The 17,679-nt window shown below is 68.0% G+C and overlaps 2 protein-coding genes across 7 annotated transcripts; one reads left to right on the top strand and one right to left on the bottom strand.

Moving 5' to 3' along the window:
- The first annotated feature begins 852 nt into the window (after positions 1–852).
- Positions 853–10,675, top strand: GNL3L (G protein nucleolar 3 like). Of its 5 annotated transcripts, none has more exons than XM_045000380.1 (16): positions 853–873; positions 3,178–3,232; positions 3,332–3,366; positions 3,692–3,793; positions 4,021–4,137; positions 4,318–4,401; positions 4,495–4,630; positions 4,938–5,041; positions 6,245–6,389; positions 6,788–6,875; positions 6,963–7,140; positions 8,411–8,553; positions 8,698–8,834; positions 9,202–9,332; positions 9,658–9,829; positions 10,427–10,675. In XM_045000380.1, the coding sequence occupies exons 1-16, from the start codon at positions 868–870 to the stop codon at positions 10,492–10,494; spliced, it is 1,701 nt and encodes a 566-aa protein (XP_044856315.1). In that variant the 5' UTR covers positions 853–867; the 3' UTR covers positions 10,495–10,675. The 5 variants fall into 5 exon arrangements, with proteins under 5 accessions (XP_044856315.1, XP_044856320.1, XP_044856318.1 ...); XM_045000385.1 differs by lacking the exon at positions 853–873 and adding an exon at positions 2,326–2,529; XM_045000383.1 differs by lacking the exon at positions 853–873 and adding an exon at positions 2,540–2,627.
- A 313-nt stretch (positions 10,676–10,988) lies between these two features.
- LOC123357085 lies at positions 10,989–17,170 on the bottom strand. Of its 2 annotated transcripts, XM_045000387.1 has the most exons (9): positions 16,454–17,164; positions 15,278–15,451; positions 14,375–14,532; positions 13,816–14,014; positions 13,161–13,257; positions 12,355–12,526; positions 12,054–12,161; positions 11,550–11,677; positions 10,990–11,205 (listed from the first exon to the last, which is right to left on the bottom strand). In XM_045000387.1, exons 1-9 carry the CDS (start codon positions 16,699–16,701, stop codon positions 11,041–11,043), a joined length of 1,449 nt encoding a protein of 482 aa, XP_044856322.1. In that variant the 5' UTR covers positions 16,702–17,164; the 3' UTR covers positions 10,990–11,040. The 2 variants fall into 2 exon arrangements, with proteins under 2 accessions (XP_044856323.1, XP_044856322.1); XM_045000388.1 differs by lacking the exon at positions 12,054–12,161 and having other exon boundaries at positions 10,989–11,205; positions 16,454–17,170.
- Between the last annotated feature and the right edge of the window lie 509 nt (positions 17,171–17,679).

The following is a 17,679-nucleotide window of genomic DNA, read 5'->3' as shown; positions in this document are numbered from 1 at the left end:
CGTCACAAGGGGACAACTCACCTGGTGCTGAGATGCAGCCACCTCTGGGGCGCAGCGGCTGGGGAACGGCCACACGTAACGTCACGAGGGGACAACTCACCTGGTGCTGAGATGCAGCCACCTCTGGGGCGCAGCGGCTGGGGAACGGCCACACGTAACGTCACGAGGGGACAACTCACCTGGTGCTGAGATGCAGCCACCTCTGGGGCGCAGCGGCTGGGGAACGGCCACACGTAACGTCACGAGGGGACAACTCACCTGGTGCTGAGATGCAGCCACCTCTGGGGCGCAGCGGCTGGGGAACGGCCACACGTAACGTCACGAGGGGACAACTCACCTGGTGCTGAGATGCAGCCACCTCTGGGGCTCAGCGGCTGGGAACAGCCACACTTAATGCTGCAAGTGGACAACTCAAAAGCCTGCTAGGAGGAGAGTGTGGGGTCTGGTGGGTTAGAGCAGGGGGGGCTGGGAGCCAGGACTCCTGGGTTCTCCCCCTGGCTCTGGGAGGGGAGTGGGGGCTGGTGGGTTAGAGCAGGGGGTTCTGGGAGCCAGGACTCCTGGGTTCTCTCCCTGGCAGTGGGGTCTAGAGAGTTGCATCCTGCACATTTTGCAAGCTGGGATCTTTATTTCTGGGAGGAACGGCCCCGCAGGGCCGCCGGCTGATTTGCGACACCGGAGATTTATTTCCTGAGCAAAGTCTGGGAAACCAGGGCACGTGTGCAACCAGTGCAGGCCCCCAGCTCCCCACCGCCTCTTGGTGCTCGTCCCCCTGCCTGCTGCACCTGGCTCTGCACACACACAGGTTTGCAGGCCATGGGGCCTTTGCAAGGCTCAGAGAGGGGCCCCGATGGCCTTGGAGGCACGTCGATGCATGTGTTTGCAGGGGTCGCACGGCCCCCGCTGCGGGTCTGAAAGGGACGCACGGCCCCCACTGTGGGGTTGCACGGCTCCCGCTGCGGAGTTGCAGGGATCCCACCGTGGGGTTATAGGGGTTGCACAGGCCCCACTGCAGGGCCTGAACAGATCCCACTGCGGGGTTGCATGGATCCCCCTGTGGGGTTGCACGGGCCCCCCTGCGGGGTTACACGGATCCCACTGCGGGGTTGCAGGGTTGCACGGATCCCCCTGCGGGGTTGCACGGATCCCACTGCGGGGTTGCATGGTTGCACGGATCCCCCTGCGGGGTTGCAGGGGCCCCACTGTGGGGTTGCAGCAGCACAGATCCCACTGCGGGGTTGCAGGGATCCTGCTGCGGGGGTCGCATTGGCCCTGCTGCAGGGGTCCCGCTGCGGGGTTGCACGGATCCCACCGTGGGGTTGTAGGGGTTGCACGGATCCCCATGGGGGGGTTGCAGGGGGCCCCCTGCGGGGTTGCACGGATCCCACTGCGGGGTTGCATGGTTGCACGGATCCCCCTGTGGGGTTGCAGGGGCCCCACTGTGGGGTTGCAGCAGCACAGATCCCGCTGCGGGGTTGCACGGATCCCACCGTGGGGTTGCAGGGTTGCACGGATCCCCCTGTGGGGTTGCAGCAGCACAGATCCCACTGCGGGGTTGCAGGGATCCTGCTGCGGGGGTCGCATTGGCCCTGCTGCAGGGGTCCCGCTGCGGGGTTGCACGGATCCCACCGTGGGGTTGCAGGGTTGCACGGATCCCCCTGTGGGGTTGCAGCAGCACAGATCCCACTGCGGGGTTGCGGGGGTCGCATTGGCCCTGCTGCAGGGGTCCCGCTGTGGGGCTACACGACTCCCCCGGGGGGGTTGCAGGGGCCCCGCTGCGGGGCTGCACGTACCCCCTGGGGGGGGCTGCACGGGCTCCCCCGGGGGGGTTGCAGGGGCCCCACCGTGGGGTTGCACGTACCCCCTGGGGGGGCTGCACGGGCTCCCCCGGGGGGGTTGCAGGGGCCCCGCTGCGGGGCTGCACGTACCCCCTGGGGGGGTTGCAGGGATCCCGCTGCGGGGCTGCACGTACCCCCTGGGGGGGCTGCACGGGCTCCCCCGGGGGGGTTGCAGGGATCCCGCTGCGGGGCTGCACGTACCCCCTGGGGGGGCTGCACGGGCTCCCCCCGGGGGGGTTGCAGGGGCCCCGCTGCGGGGTTGCACGTACCCCCTGGGGGGGCTGCACGGGCTCCCCCGGGGGGGTTGCAGGGGCCCCGCTGCGGGGCTGCACGTACCCCCTGGGGGGGCTGCATGGGCTCCCCCGGGGGGGTTGCAGGGGCCCCGCTGCGGGGCTGCACGTACCCCCTGGGGGGGCTGCATGGGCTCCCCCGGGGGGGTTGCAGGGGCCCCGCCGCGGAGCTGCACGTACCCCCTGGGGGGGCTGCACGGGCTCCCCCGGGGGGGTTGCGGCCCACGCGCCGGCTGCGAGCCCAGGCCCAGCAGGAAGCTCCAGGCCCTGCGGATTTGCACCATTTCATCCCGTGCAATTGTCACAACCCCCCCGGATCCCCCCCCGCTTCAAACCGCCGGGCGCCTCCCGCCTCCGCAGCCGGAAATCGCAGCCACGTTGCGCGAAGCGCAGCAACAACCGGGGTGGGGCGGGACGCGCGCGCGCGCGTGCACGAGGCCCCGCCCACCGCACGCGCGCTCGAGGGGGGAACCGGGAAGCGCCCGCGTCGCGAACGCGCCACGTGGGTTCCAGCTGGTGCCCTGGAAGTGAAACTGCGACAGCTGGGAAAGGAGGCGAGGCGGGGGGGGGGTTGGATCTCTGGGGAAGGGGGTGCAGAGGGGGAGGGGGGGTCTCTGGGGGTGCAGAGGGGGCTGGATTTGTGGGGGTGGGGGCATGCAGAGGGGGGAGGGGCGGGATCTCTGGGGAAGGGGGTGCAGAGGGGGAGGTGTGGGAGCGAGATCAGAGGGGAGGCTGGCTCTATGGGGAGAGGCAGGATCCGCCCCTGTGCCTGGGATTTCATTAACCCCCCCCCCCCGATTCTCTTCTCAATTCTGCACCCCGTAGGGATCGTTGTGTGGTTGATCCTGAGATCACAGAGCCCGGAGAGAACCCAGGCGTCCGGGCTCCCAGCCCCCGCCCTCCTGCTCTAACCCACCAGCCCCCATTCCCCTCCCAGAGCTGGGAGAGAACCCAGGCGTCCGGGCTCCCAGCCCCCCCCGCTCTAACCCACCAGCCCCACTCCCCTCCCCGAGCTGCTCTCCAGCCCCCTGTAAACAGTAATTTCTTCCCAGGTGCTGCTCAGTGGAGACGACCCCGCGACCCGCTGCGAAACCATGACCCGGCCCAGTAAGTCCCAGCGCGGGGGACTGGACCCACTTCCCACCTGGACCAGCCTCCAGCCCCCCAAATTGTAACATCCCCTTAACTCTGTCCCCTTCTCCACAGAACACACAACAGCTGCGAAGAAACACCCACGCAAGGTGAGCCCAGGACGCCTGCGTTCTCCCCGGGTCTGGGAGGGGAGTGGGGGCTGGTGGGTAGAGCGGGGGGGGGGCTGGGAGCCAGGACTCCTGGGTTCTCTCCTGGACTCTGGGAGGGGAGTAGGGGCTGGTGGTTAGAGCAGGGGGGGCTGGGAGCCAGGATGCCTGGGTTCTCTCCCCGGCTCTGGGAGGGGAGTAGGGGCTGGTGGTTAGAGCAGGGGGGCTGGGAGCCAGGACTCCTGGGTTCTCTCCCTGTGGAGAGGACTTGGGGGGCAAATTGGTGCTTGTTGTGTGCTTAGTATAACAAGATCTCCCTTTTACCCAGAGGAAGGAAGCAAAGGCTCATGGGAAAAAGGACCCAGGAGTGCCTCAGCTGTTGGGTTTCAAGGAATATGCAAAGAAGGAAGCTGAATTAAAGCAGAAAAGGGTAGGAGTGGGGGATGGGGGGAGCCCAGACACCTGGGTTATCTCCCCGGCTCTGGGAGGAGGGTGGGGTCTATTGGGTTGGAGCAATGGGGGGCCGGGATCCCGGATGCCTGGGTTCTCTCCCCGGTTCTGGGAGGAGGGTGGGGTTGAAGCAGTGGGGGGCCGGGAGCCCGGATGCCTGGGTTCTCTCCCGGCTCCGGGGGGGCTGAAGTCTGGCTGTGTCCCCAGGTGGCGGCGCTGAGGACGCGGCAGGAGGCGGCGCGGCTCAAGGAGACCAGCCAGCGCCGCAGCCTGGACTCCCTGCAGCAGGACGCCCTCCGCAAGCAGCGGGATTTCGAGCAGAAGGTAACAGGGCCCCTCAGCCCTAGCCCGGCCTCCCCCAGCTCCCTCTCACTGCCGGACTCCTGGGTTCTCTCCCGGCTCTGGGAGGGGCGTGGGAGCTGGTGGTTAGAACGGGGGGGGGCTGAGAGCCAGGACTCCTGGGTTCTCCCCCCCTCCCCACTGTTTCATCCCCTCTCTCCGCAGGAGGCCGGGCTGCAGCAGCTGCAGGGGCACCCGCGGCTGGAGAAGGAGGGGTCCCGCCGGGCGTACTACCGGGAGTTCAGGAAGGTCGGTGTGAGACCCCCGTTCCCCCCCGTGGCGCTCAGTGGGGCCGGGCCGCGGAGGGGACACCCCACTCACCCCCTGCCCTGCTCCCTGCAGGTGATCCAGGCGGCTGACGTGGTCCTTGAGGTGCTGGATGCCCGGGACCCCCAGGGCTGTCGCTGCCCCCAGGTGGAGGAGGCCGTGCTGCAGGCTGGGGGCAACAAGAAACTGGTGCTGGTGTTAAATAAAATCGGTGGGTGTGTGGCGGGGGAAGCCGGACGCCTGGGTTCTCCCCCCCACTCTGGGGTGGTGGTGGGGTCCAGTGGTTAGAGCAGGGGAGGGCTGGGCCCCAGGCCTCCCGGGTTCTCTCTTTAGCTGTGGGAGGGGAATAGGGGCTAGTGGTGAGAGCCAGGCAGGAGCCAGGACTCCTGGGTTCTCTTGGGCAAGTGCTGTGGTGCCTCAGTTTCCCTCACTGGGGGTGTGAGCTGGGCTCCTAAGGGGGGGAGGAGGAAGCAGGAAAAGCCGAGTTAACCCTTTGTGCTCCCCCCCCGCCCCCCCAGACCTGGTATCCAAGGAGGTGGTGGCCGGGTGGCTGAAGTACCTGAGGAACGAACTCCCCACCGTGGCCTTCAAAGCCTCCACCCAGCAGCAGAGCCGGCACCTGGTGAGGGGGAAGTGGGGCCTGGGACCCGGGACCCTTCCCCAAGCTTGGCTTCTGGGAGGGGAAGGGGGCCTAGTGGTTAGAGCGGGGGGGGGCTGGGAGCCAGGACTCCTGGGTTCTCTCCCCAGCTCTGGGAGGGGAGTGGGGTGTAGTGGTTAGAGGGTGGGGGGCTGGGACGCCTGGGTTCTCTCCCCGGCTCTGGGAGGGGAGCGGGGTGTAGTGGTTAGAGGGTGGGGGGCTGGGACGCCTGGGTTCTCTCCCCGGCTCTGGGAGGGGAGCGGGGTGTAGTGGTTAGAGGGTGGGGGGCTGGGTTCTCTCCCTGGCTCTGGGAGGGGAGCGGGGTGTAGTGGTTAGAGGGTGGGGGGCTGGGTTCTCTCCCCGGCTCTGGGAGGGGAGCGGGGTGTAGTGGTTAGAGGGTGGGGGGCTGGGACGCCTGGGTTCTCTCCCCGGCTCTGGGAGGGGAGCGGGGTGTAGTGGTTAGAGGGTGGGGGCTGGGTTCTCCCCCCGGCTCTGGGAGGGGAGCGGGGTGTAGTGGTTAGAGGGTGGGGGGCTGGGACGATTGGGTTCTCTCCCCGGCTCTGGGAGGGGAGCGGGGTGTAGTGGTTAGAGGGTGGGGGGCTGGGACGCCTGGGTTCTCCCCCCGGCTCTGGGAGGGGAGGGTAGTGGTTAGAGGGTGGGGGGCTGGGTTCTCTCCCCGGCTCTGGGAGGGGAGCGGGGTGTAGTGGTTAGAGGGTGGGGGGCTGGGTTCTCCCCCCGGCTCTGGGAGGGGAGCGGGGTGTAGTGGTTAGAGGGTGGGGGGCTGGGACGCCTGGGTTCTCTCCCCGGCTCTGGGAGGGGAGCGGGGTGTAGTGGTTAGAGGGTGGGGGGCTAGGACGCCTGGGTTCTCTCCCCGGCTCTGGGAGGGGAGCGGGGTGTAGTGGTTAGAGGGTGGGGGGCTGGGTTCTCCCCCCGGCTCTGGGAGGGGAGCGGGGTGTAGTGGTTAGAGGGTGGGGGGCTGGGACGCCTGGGTTCTCTCCCCGGCTCTGGGAGGGGAGCGGGGTGTAGTGGTTAGAGGGTGGGGGGCTGGGTTCTCTCCCCCGCTCTGGGAGGGGAGCGGGGTGTAGTGGTTAGAGGGTGGGGGGGCTCTGGGAGGGGAGCGGGGCCGGGGGGTGGGGGGACAGAGCTGTGTGAGCCCTGTCCTGATCCGCCCGCTGCTCTCCCGCCCAGCAACAGAGCAAGGTGCCCGTGGCCAGGGCCTCCTGCGAGCTGCTGGCCAGCGCGGCCTGCCTGGGGGCCGACTGCCTGCTCAAAGTGCTGGCCAACTACAGCCGCAGCCAGGACCTCAAGACGGCCATCAGCGTGGGGGTCGTAGGTGAGAGAGGGGGGCCCGGACGCCTGGGTTCTCTGCCTGGCTCTGGGAGGGGAGGAGGGTCCAGTGGTTAGAGACGGGGGGGGATGGGCTGGGAGCCCGGATGCCTGGGTTCTCTGCCTGGCTCTGGGAGGGGAGGAAGGTCCAGTGGTTAGAGACGGGGGGGGGGGGGAGATGGGCTGGGAGCCCGGATGCCTGGGTTCTCTGCCTGGCTCTGGGAGGGGAGGAGGGTCCAGTGGTTAGAGACGGGGGGGGATGGGATGGGCGCCCGGACGCCTGGGTTCTCTGCCCAGCTCTGGGAGGGGAGGAGGGTCCAGTGGTTAGAGACAGGGGGGGATGGGCTGGGCGCCCGGACGCCTGGGTTCTCTCTCTGACTTGCATCCCCCGTGCTCTTGTTCCAGGCTTCCCCAACGTTGGCAAAAGCAGCCTGATTAACAGCCTGAAGCGGAGCCGGGCCTGCAGTGTGGGGGCTACGCCCGGCGTCACCAAGTGAGCCCTCCTGCCCCACAGCGGGGGGGGGTGGGGGGCGTGGGGCTGCCCTGCTCCTCGGCTGATGCCCCCTTTCTCCCCCCGCAGGTGCCTGCAGGAGGTCCAGCTCGACCGGCACGTCAAGCTCCTGGACTGCCCCGGCCTGGTCCTGGCCACCGCGGCCACGGACGCCGCCCTGGTGCTGCGCAGCTGCCTCAAGGTGGAGCAGGTGGCCGACCCGGTGACGCCCGTGGACGCCATCTTGAGACGATGCTCCAAGGAGCAGGTAGGGGAGGGGGGGGCGGTTGCTTGGGCAGCCGTTGGGGGAGCGCTCGGTGGGGCGACGCCACAACCTGTGGGGCCAGCGGGGCCGATCCCGTCACCCAGGAGCCGGGCCTGAGCCGCGTCAGATCTGAACTCACTGCCCCCGAGCCCCACGGAGCTCCAGCCCCACAGAGCTCCAGCCTCGAGGGTCCTGGGAGCAGGGGGGGCCCTCCAGGGCTGCTACAGCAAACACGGGGCTCCCAGCCCCCCCCAGCTCCCTCTGGAGCGATGAGGAGCAGCAGCGCTGGTCTTTGAAGACCAGGGAGAATTGATTCGTCACCTGGAGCAGGTGGAGAGGCCGTAAGTCGGCGTCAGAGGCGTATGGGGGAGAGTCGAGGCCTCTGTCTCCCCGTGGGTCTGTTCCCTCGGGTGTCGGCTCCTCCATTGCCGGCTCCAGCTCCTCCGTTCTTGGGTGCAGATTCCAGCCAGTCCTCAACCCCGACAGCCCCAGCCCCTCTCTGCCTCGTCCCGGGAAGGACACCAGCACCTCCCTCCCCCGGGATGGACCTGGCTGACCCGCAAGAGATTTCTCGGGGGCGATGGCGGCGAGGCAGCCTGCTGCCATTTTCCGACTAGGGACGTCGATGAGACGAGATCAGAACGTTTCCCGGGCTTGTCCGTGTTTCATCCAGTTTGTCAAACTCGGTCACTGAGGCTTCCCTTCTGGAAACGATCGTGTTCCCGCTGCAGCCAGCGACGTGAGACGACGAAGAGTCTCGGGAGGGAGGGCTCAGCATGAGACTTTATCAGGTTCATAGACATCACTGATCAGCCAGTCCGCCCCCCCCGCCCCCATCTAACGCAGCCCAGAAAACCTCCCCCGGGTAATTCCTGGAGCAGAGCTCCTTGGAGAACCCACCGCGCTGCCTGGGGTTGGTTCCTGACTCTCCCCGGTGAGATTCGTTAGGCCAGATTGACCAGCTTGTTCTGAGCTCCTGGGCCTCACGGGGGTTCCTACAGACCAGGGTCAAGTCCCCCCACAACCGTCTCACTAGCCCGAGCTCCTCGCGCGTCTCACTCCCGGGCCCGTTTTCTAACCCTCGAGTTGTTCTCAGGGCTCGTCTCCGACCCGGCTCCGCAGCCGTCAGGTCTGTGACTGCAGGAGGCTCCGGCAATGGCCGGGTGGGGGCGGCCCTGGGAAGGCGGAGGGAAGACGCGACCGCGGTTGGACGGGGGAAGGCTGAGGGGGACGGGGAGCGGTTTGATGGGCGTCTGGCTGCTCCCCACCCTAGATCATGCAGCATTACGGGGTGCCGGCTTACCGGGACGTCGCGGAGTTCCTAGCGCACCTCGCCCGCCGAAAGGGGAAACTGAGGAAAGGCGGCGTCCCCGACCACGAGAAGGCAGCCAAAGCTGTGCTGAGCGACTGGATGAGGTGGGTGGGGACAGGGCAGAAAGGGGGCAGGTTTCATGGGGGGGGGGGGGCACCAGCCCTAATCTGGCACTAGGGCAGGGCCCTGGCTGGCTGGCGGGGTGGGGAATTGGACCCTTTAAGAGCCCCAGTTCTCTCTCCCCCCAGCGGGAAGATCAGCTATTTCACGCACCCCCCCGAGACCCACACGCTGCCCACCCACATCAGCGCTGAGATCGTCACGGAGATGGGCAGGGCCTTCGACTTCGAGGCGCTGGAGCAAGGCAACCAGGAGGCTTTGGCTGGTAACCCGCTATGCCCCCCCCCCCCCGAGCCAGGAGAGAACCCAGGAGTCCTGGCTCCCAACCCCCCCTGCTCTAACCACCAGCCCCCCCTCCCCTCCCCTCCCAGAGCCAGGGAGAGAACCCAGGAGTCCGGGCTCCCAGCCCCCCCCTCCCCGAGCCAGGGAGAGAACCCAGGAGTCCTGGCTCCCAGCCCCCTGCTCTGACCCACCAGCCCCCACTCCCCTCCCAGAGCCAGGAGGGAACCCAGGAGTCCTGGCTCCCAGCCGTGCTATGTGGCCTTTGGGGGGCAGTACCACTTCCTCCCCCCGGGGGTGGGTGGGATCAGAGCATCTGCTTACGGTGCCCTCTGTGTCCGATCCCCGGCCAGACCTCCCGTCTGTTCCCGTGGGCATCGGCCTCGCCCCCGCCGGCCTCACCAGCGGGGCAGGAGCAGAGATGGAAGAAGAGGAGACCGCGGGAGAGGAAGAAACGGCCATGGATGAAGACCGAGATCTGGAGGTATGGAGGGAGGGGAGAAGCACGGCCCCTAAGTCCCACCCCCTACACAACAAGCTCCTGAGGGGCTGAAGCATCAAAGACCTGCCTCCTCTTAGCTGATTTGCATAATAAGCCCCACCCTTTGAGGGTGGAGCTCAGGCTCTCTGCAGACTCAGGCAAGCAGTGATCCCCTTTCAGCCCTTTTCTCCCCAGCCCTTTGAGCTAGAAACGTCATTTTGTTTTGATCGGAAAGCAGAGATTTTGGAGTATGAGGCGGCTGCCCAGGTCCAGGCCTGTGCCCGTGGCAGGCCACCCTCTCCTGCCTCACTCCTCTTTCTCCCTGCAGCTCGGCACCGTGACGGTGGAACTGAAGGCTAAGAACAAAGCAGCCGCTGCCGTGGCGAAACCTGTTCCCAGAGCCCCCAGCCTGGAGGAGATCTCAGCCCTAGACCCCCTGCACCAAGGGCAGGGGCTGCGGGCAGCTAGCAGGCGGCGGAAGAAGCAGCAGAAAAGAGCAGGTTGGCAGAGGGGCGCTTAGGGATTCGTCATGGGGGCATCTGGGGAAAGCAGCCGTCTGGACCGAGCGATAAGAGATGGTCCCTGCCCAAAGGGCTCAGCCTAGAAATTAATGGTAGAGAGGAGAAACTGAGGCACGGAGAGGGGACTTGGCCAAGGCCCAAGGCAGAGCAGGGAAGAGAACCCAGGAGTCCTGGCACCCAGCCTCCCCTGCTCTAACCACCAGCCCCCACTCCCCTCCCAGAGCCAGGGAAAGAACCCAGGAGTCCTGGCTCCCAGCCCCCCCTGCTCTAACCACCAGCCCCCACTCCCCTCCCAGAGCCAGGGAGAGAACCCAGGAGTCCGGTGAACTGAGCCATGTTGTCCCTTAGCTAGGGCTAGTGAACTGTCAATCAGGACGCCTGGGTTCCATCCCCAGCTATACTATGTCTCTCTGTGCCTCAGGTTCCCCTCCCCCCCGGCAGGCTGTGTGGAGATGGGTTTCATGGCAGGGCAGCGCCCCGCTCCCCCCTTGTGATCGCGCTCTGCTGGCCGGGACATGTAGGTCTCACCCAGGGGGGGCGGGATTCTCACTGCAGTTGGTTTCTCCCTCCCCACAGAGAAAATCGCCAGCAAACTCTCCGCCACGCTGACGGCCGCCATGAACTTCGGCACGGCGGGCGACTAGGCACAGCGCCCCCCCGTGAGCCCTGCACTCCAGCTCCCTCGGGATCGGCCCCTCTCTTGGCCGGCGGGGGGCGGCCCGCGGAGACGAGACCAGAGCTGCTGCTACCGAAAAGTCAGGCTCCTTTTATTACCAGCTAAAAGCCCCAGCACGGCCCGTCTCCAATAAAACATCACACGCAGCCTCCCCCTGTCCTGTGTCTCACTCGGACCCATGCAGGCAGGGGAGAGAACCCAGGCGTCCTGGCTCCCCCCGCCTGTTCTAACCCATCAGCCCCCACTCCCCTCCCAGAGCCAGGAGAGAACCCAGGAGTCCTGGCTCCCAGCCCCCTGCTCTAACCACTAGTCCCCACTTCCCTCCCAGAGCCAGGGAGAGAACCCAGGAGTCCTGGCTCCCAGCCCCCTGCTCTAACCACCAGCCCCCACTCCCCTCCCAGAGCCAGGAGAGAACCCAGGAGTCCTGGCTCCCAGCCCCCTGCTCTAACCCACCAGCCCCCACTCCCCTCCCAGAGCCGGGAGAGAACCCAGGCGTCCCGGCTCGGGGTGACGTTCACGCAGTAGGAATCCGATCCCAGGTTGGGCGCGGCAGGATGGCACCTGCCGCCGGCGACTGAGCTCTTCCCCTTTGGGCGCGGCTGCGGGGCCCCTTCACCGCGGCTGGCGTTCTGGGGGGGTCTCGCAGGGACGGCCGGCGCCGGAGATCATAGCAGCACAGCTGGGGGAAGAGAGGTTCAGGCTGGTCAAAGCAGGGGGACAGGACTCCTGGGTTCTCTCCCCGGCTCCGGGAGGGCAGTGGGGGCTGGTGGTTAGAGCAGGGGGGGCTGGGAGCCAGGACTCCTGGGTTCTCTCCCCGGCTCCGGGAGGGGAGTGGGGGCTGGTGGTTAGAGCAGGGGGGTCTGGGAGCCAGGACTCCTGGGTTCTCTCCCCGGCTCCGGGAGGGGAGTGGGGGCTGGTGGTTAGAGCAGGGGAGCCAGGACTGAAGGGGGTGGCTGTGAGGCTGGGGTACAGACCCGGGGGGCAAATAGGGGTGTAAGTAGCACCCTGCTGACTCGCACTCACCCCGTCCAGCGGCACAGGAACGTTGTGTGTCTCCGAGTCCCGTCGGCCGGGGCGTCTCTGCGGCCGGGCGCACTGGCGGGCTGGGGAGCGGCTCCGGCTCCTGGGGCTGCTGGTGCTGAGCTCATCCGCTGGCCCCACAACAGGCAGGTTTGGGTTAGGGGGACCCCAGGGCGCAAGGCACCACACAGACCCACCTGCCACTCCCCTCCCAGAGCCAGGAGAGAACCCAGGAGTCCTGGCTCCCAGCCCCCCCTGCTCTAACCACCAGCCCCCACTCCCCTCCCAGAGCCAGGGAGAGAACCCAGGAGTCCTGGCTCCCAGCCCCCCCTGCTCTAACCACCAGCCCCCACTCCCCTCCCAGAGCCAGGGAGAGAACCCAGGAGTCCGGGCTCCCTGCTCTAACCCACCAGCCCCCACTCCCCTCCCAGAGTCAGGGAGAGAACCCAGGAGTCCGGGCTCCCAGCCCCACCCACAGAGCCCCCACCAGTGCCATGGGTCGCTCACCCCAGGGGGCTCCTTGTTCCAGCTGGGAGAGGGGCTCCGGGAAGCCTGAGTCAGCAAACTGGGCACTGCCCTGGCTGGGGTCTGGGCCCCGCTGGGCCAGCAGGCGCTCTGCAGGAGGTGGGGGCGTGGTTAGCGCATGCCCCACCCATCCCTAGCCCCACCCATACAGCCATGCCCCGCCCTCTTCCCTAGCCCCGCCCACTGAGCCTTAGCCCCGCCCATATTGTCATGCCCTCCGCCCACTGCATTCACACATGGACTCCCCCATTCTCCGCCCCCTTCCCTAGCCCCGCCCCCATACCTGTCTCCTGCAGGATGTGCTGCATCTGGGCCCGGGTCTCCTGCAGCCCCCGCAGCACCTCCCGGCTCTGCTGGGCCACGTCGCGGTAGGTGAGGACGCAGTAGGCCAGGACGGCCAGCCCGGCGCCGGCACACAGCCTGCGGCATAGCCCCACCCAGCTGGCAAGGGCCTCCTGGCAGAGGGGGAACCTGTCAGAGCGAGGACCCCCGCTGTCTGCCCAGAGAACCCCGGCATCCGGGTTCCCAGCACCTCTGCCAGGGCTCCCCCGCTCTAATCCACCTGATCCCACTCCCCTGCCAGATCCGGGGAGAGAACCCAGGCGTCCTGGCTCCCTCTCCACCCCCCAATCCACCCTGCCTGACCCCCACTCCCCTGCCAGTTCCGGGGAGAGAACCCAGGCATCCTGCCCCCCACCCAATCCACCCTGCCTGACCCCACTCCCCTGCCAGATCCAGGGAGAGAACCCAGGCGTCCTGGCTCCCTTCCCACCCCCCAATCCACCCCACCTGACCCCCACTCCCCTGCCAGTTCCGGGGAGAGAACCCAGGCGTCCTACCCCCCACCCAATCCACCCTGCCTGACCCCACTCCCCTCCCAGATCCGGGGAGAGAACCCAGGCACCCTGGCTCCCAGCCCCACCCACGTGCCACCACCAGAGCTGGGATGGCAGATCCCCAAGGAGCAGGAATCCAATCTCCCCACCCTGTCTGGAGACCCGGTGACTGCTGAGCCCTGGGGGGGGGGGGAGGTCTGAAGGAGGGGCCCCCCAGTAGGGGGTGTCCGGGGGGGGCGGTGCTGGCCAGTACCGTGGGGTCGGAGCCGGCCTCAGTGTTCTCCAAGACGAGTCCACTGACCACACGCTCCAGGTAGACGTTGCCCCCAACCAGGCCCAGCAGGATCAACCTCGGGCAGAAGAGAAAGGGGGTCACAAGAGGGGCCAGGCCCCCGCCCCATTCCCGCCCCCCTGAGCCAGCCAGTCCCTGCCCTGGGGCCGGGTGGGAGCCGGCGCCCCCTAGAGGGGACAGGCCCCTGCCCCATTCCCTGCCCCCCTGAGCCAGCCAGTCCCACCCTGGAGCCGGATGGGAGCCGGCGCCCCCCAGAGGGGACAGGCCCCCGCCCCATTCCCGCCCCCCTGAGCCAGCCAGTCCCTGCCCTGGGGCCGGGTGGGAGCCGGCGCCCCCCAGAGGGGACAGGCCCCCGCCCCCCTGAGGCAGCCAGTCCCTGCCCTGGGGCCGGGTGGGACCCGGCGCCCCCCAGAGGGGACAGGCCCCTGCCCCATTCCCGCCCCCCTGAGCCAGCCAGTCCCTGCCCTGGGGCCGGGTGGGAGCCGGCGCCCCCTAGAGGGGACAGGCCCCTGCCCCATTCCCCGCCCCCCTGAGCCAGCCAGTCCCCGCCCTGGGGCCGGGTGGGACCCGGCGCCCGCACAGGGGCTGGGCCCCAGGTCCCGCTCCCCGCCCCTACCTGGCCCCGGCGGTGCGCTGGCTGGAGGTGAGCAGGAGGGCGGTGCTGCCGGTCAGCAGGTGGTAGAGGAAGGAGCCCAGGGCTTGGGACTCCCCCACCAGGAAGCGGTGCAGGAAGCTGAGGCGGTTCACGATCTCGGCAAAGGCCAGGCGCTGCCGGCCGGCCGCCTCCTGCATGTCCTGAAAAGCCTCTCGGACGCCTGCGGGGAGCCAGGGGCTGTCAGAGCCAGCAGAGAACCCAGGAGTCCTGGCTCCCAGCCCCGGCCCGCTGTAACCCACCTGACCCCTCCCCTCCCAGAGCTGGGGGGAGAACCCAGGAGTCCTGGCTCCCAGCCCCGGCCTGCTGTAACCCACCTGACCCCTCCCCTCCCAGAGCTGGGGGGAGAACCCAGGAGTCCTGGCTCCCAGCCCCCCCTGCTCTAACCACCAGCCCCCACTCCCCTCCCAGAGCCAGCAGAGAACCCAGGAGTCCTGGCTCCCAGCCCCCCTGCTCTAACCCACCAGACCTCTCCCCTCCCAGAGCCAAGGAGAGAACCCAGGAGTCCTGGGCCTGGGATTACCCCTGGAGGAGTCCTGCAGTGTCTGTCTCAGCAGCTCCCCATGGCGGAGGATCTCCTCCTGCGATCGCAGGGTGGCCTCTTGTGCCTGAGCTGCCTGCTCTGCCAGCTGGTTGGTCTCTTCCAGCCGCTCGGCAACGCCCTCTGAACTGGCTACCAGCCTGGGGGTGGGGGGGGGGGAAAGGGGTGTCAGCACCATAGTGGGGCCTCGATCCTGCCACATGCCCCCAACCCAGGCAATGTGCTACTTAGCCACACAGGCAGCGCTGCCCATTAGCTCCCCGTCTGTGAGCAATGGGCTCAGGCTCTCTGCAGACTCAGGCAGCCTCAGGTCGCACCTCGGTGAGTGACGGGCTCAGGCTCTTGGCAGGGCCGACCACGAGGGCTAGAAATGTACCTGGTGTTTTCTGCCCAAGATCTGAGATTCTGACGCAATCACTTGACTCCCGGAGCCAGGACCTGGGCCCTCGTGGAGCCCTAGACACATGAACTCCTCAGTCCGCAGACCTGGCCTGGAGAGCGGCCCCCCTCCAGCCCCCAAAACATGCAGGCCAGGCCCCACTACGCGCGAAGCTCCTGCCCCATGGATGCTCCCCCACACAGCCCCTTCCCGTCCAAATCTGGTTGCAAAGATTTAGGGAAAGGCTCTGTATCCACACTCCATGCAGCCCCCCAGGTCTCCCCCCCACATGGAGCCCCTCCCCCAATCTGCCCCCCCAACAGCCCCCTACCACCAAATATCCTTCTTTGTTTTGGGAATGGGGGACTCAGCCCCTGGCATCTCTGCCAGCATCGGGGGTCGGTCTGGGTGGGACCCAGGGGTGGGGGGGAGCATCTGTCCTGCTAGAGACTCAACCCACAGCTGCGGCTGGCAGCCGGCGCCCCCTAGAGGGGACCCCCCCTCACCTGTGCACGGTGCTCTCGGCTCGCTGCTGCCAGGCCTCGCTGCGCAGGAGGTAGCAGATGCTGTGGGCGTGGGTGAAGAACTCCGTGTAGACACCGAAGGCCACAGGGTCCATGTGCTGGGTGCAGGCCCGGACGGAGCTGCCGGCCTCGCAGCGAGGGAAGGGCCGGCCCGACCTGGCCAAGGGACAGCGGGGGGCTTAGCCAGGAGCCCCCGGCCACCATCCCTGGGGCTAGGACCCAGGTGTCACGGCTCCCAGTCCCACACCTCCCCCATGGAGCTAGGACCCAGGTGCCCCAGCTCCCAGCTCCACCCCCCACAGTGGGGATAGCACCCAGCCCCCCCGGCTCCCAGCCCCCCCCCCAGTGGGGATAGCACCCAGCCCCCCCGGCTCCCAGCTCCCCCCCCCCGGTGGGGATAGCACCCAGCCCCCCCGGCTCCCAGCTCCCCCCCCCAGTGGGGATAGCACCCAGCCCCCCCGGCTCCCAGCTCCCCCCCCGGTGGGGATAGCACCCAGCCCCCCCGGCTCCCAGCCCCCCCAGTGGGGATAGCACCCAGCCCCCCCAGCTCCCAGCCCCCCCAATGGGGATAGCACCCAGCCCCCCACTGGGGATAGCACCCAGGCATCCTGGCTCCCAGCCCCCCGCCAGTGGGGATAGGACCCCAGGTGTCCCAGCTCCTAGCCCCCCCAGTGGGGATAGCACCCAGGCGCCCCGGCTCCCAGTGGGGATAGCACCCAGGCGACCCGGCTCCCAGTGGGGATAGCACCCAGGCGCCCCCCCCAGTGGGGATAGGACCCAGGCATCCCAGCTCCCAGCCCCGCCCCCACCCCAGTGGGGATAGGACCCAGGCATCCCAGCTCCCAGCCCCGCCCCCACCCCAGTGGGGATAGCACCAGGCATCCCAGCTCCCAGCCCCCCCCACCCTAGTGGTGATAGCACCCAGCCCCCCAGTGGGGATAGCACCCAGGCGCCCCGGCTCCCAGCCACCCCCCCCCCAGTGGGGATAGGACCCAGGCATCCCAGCTCCCACCCCCACCCCCACCCTAGTGGTGATAACACCCAGCCCCCCAGTGGGGATAGCACCAGGCGCCCCGGCTCCCAGCCCCCCAGTGGGGATAGCACCAGGCGTCCCAGGTACCCCCCAGGTGGGGTTGGGCCCCAGGCGTCTGGGGGCACCTCTGCAGGTGGCAGTGGGCGAAGGCCAGGGCGATGCGGCTCTGCTGCTCCTCGCCCAGCTGCTGGCAGCCTGCGTCCAGCCTGCCCAGGGCCCCCGCCCAGCAGGCCCCCAGCTGCGGGTGCTGGGCCAGCGTCTGGGCCTCCCGCAGCCGGGCACGGCCCTGGGCCAGCAGCCCTGGGTCTGGGGCCAAGCCCGGGGGGGCAGGGCAGAGGCAGAGCAGCAGGAGGAGAGCTGGAGGCAGACCCATGGGGCGGGGGCTGCAGGGGAGCTCAGGGGAAAGGGTCAGTGGTGGGTGGGGCCCCTGGGGATTAATCACTATATGTGGGCGGGGCCAATGGGGTCACGCCCCTTCTAATTGGGGGCGGGGCCACTGGAGTCATGCTCCTCCCATTGGGGCAGGGCCACAGGAGTTAAACCACTTAGGGGGGTAGGGTCAATGGGGTCACACCCCGCCCACTGGGGCGGATCACGTGGGGTTACACCCTGCCATTGGGGCAGGGCCCGTGAGGAGACCTGTATGGAATCCAGCGCATGGGAGACACCCCCCCCTTTTCCTGGCGCAGATGGTACATTCCGTCTCCGCTTTTCCCTTTCCCCCGCCGGCCCCCGTAGAGCGCAGGGGCTGGCCCCTCCCTTTGCAGCAGGAGGGGCTGGGTCACAAGCTTCAACCATGGAGCTCCAGCGCCATCTAGTGGCCCGGATGGAAAGCTGCCTTGTTTGCTGCCGGCGAGCATGAAGCTAAGCAGGGCCAGGCGAGTTCAGGGCATGGAGGGGAGACGTGGTTACACCCCCCCCCCCCCGCTGGACGTGCACAGGGACCCCGCCGCCCACAGGAGCACGAGCTCTGGCATCCAGGGCAGATTCCAGCCCCCCCCCCCCCCCAAACCCTCCAGTCTGGGTTGCATGTGTCAGCTGCACCTTTGGGCCACTGCCGCTCTGGGAGGGGTCCAGTCGCTAGAGTTGGGAGCCAGGACTCCTGGGTTCTCTCCCTGGCTTGAGGGGGGGGCAGGGTTATAGAGGGTTATATTGGAAGGGAGCTCAGGCAGTCTCTAGTCCAACCCCCCGCTCAAAGCAGGACCAATCCCCAGGCAGATTTTTTGCCGCAGATCCCTAAATGGCCCCCTCAAGGATTGAACTCGCAGCCCTGGGTTTAGTAGGCCAGTGCTCTGTTCTCTGCTCTCTTCCTGAGCTTCTATCTGCATTAAATCTGTGTTTTCGCCTTCCT

This window comes from Mauremys mutica, unplaced genomic scaffold, assembly GCF_020497125.1.
Source record: "Mauremys mutica isolate MM-2020 ecotype Southern unplaced genomic scaffold, ASM2049712v1 000298F_np12_obj, whole genome shotgun sequence".
Taxonomy (NCBI): Eukaryota; Metazoa; Chordata; order Testudines; family Geoemydidae; genus Mauremys; species Mauremys mutica.
The sequence above is the reverse complement of the archived record's forward strand: the minus strand, read 5'-3'. Positions and strand labels throughout refer to the sequence as shown.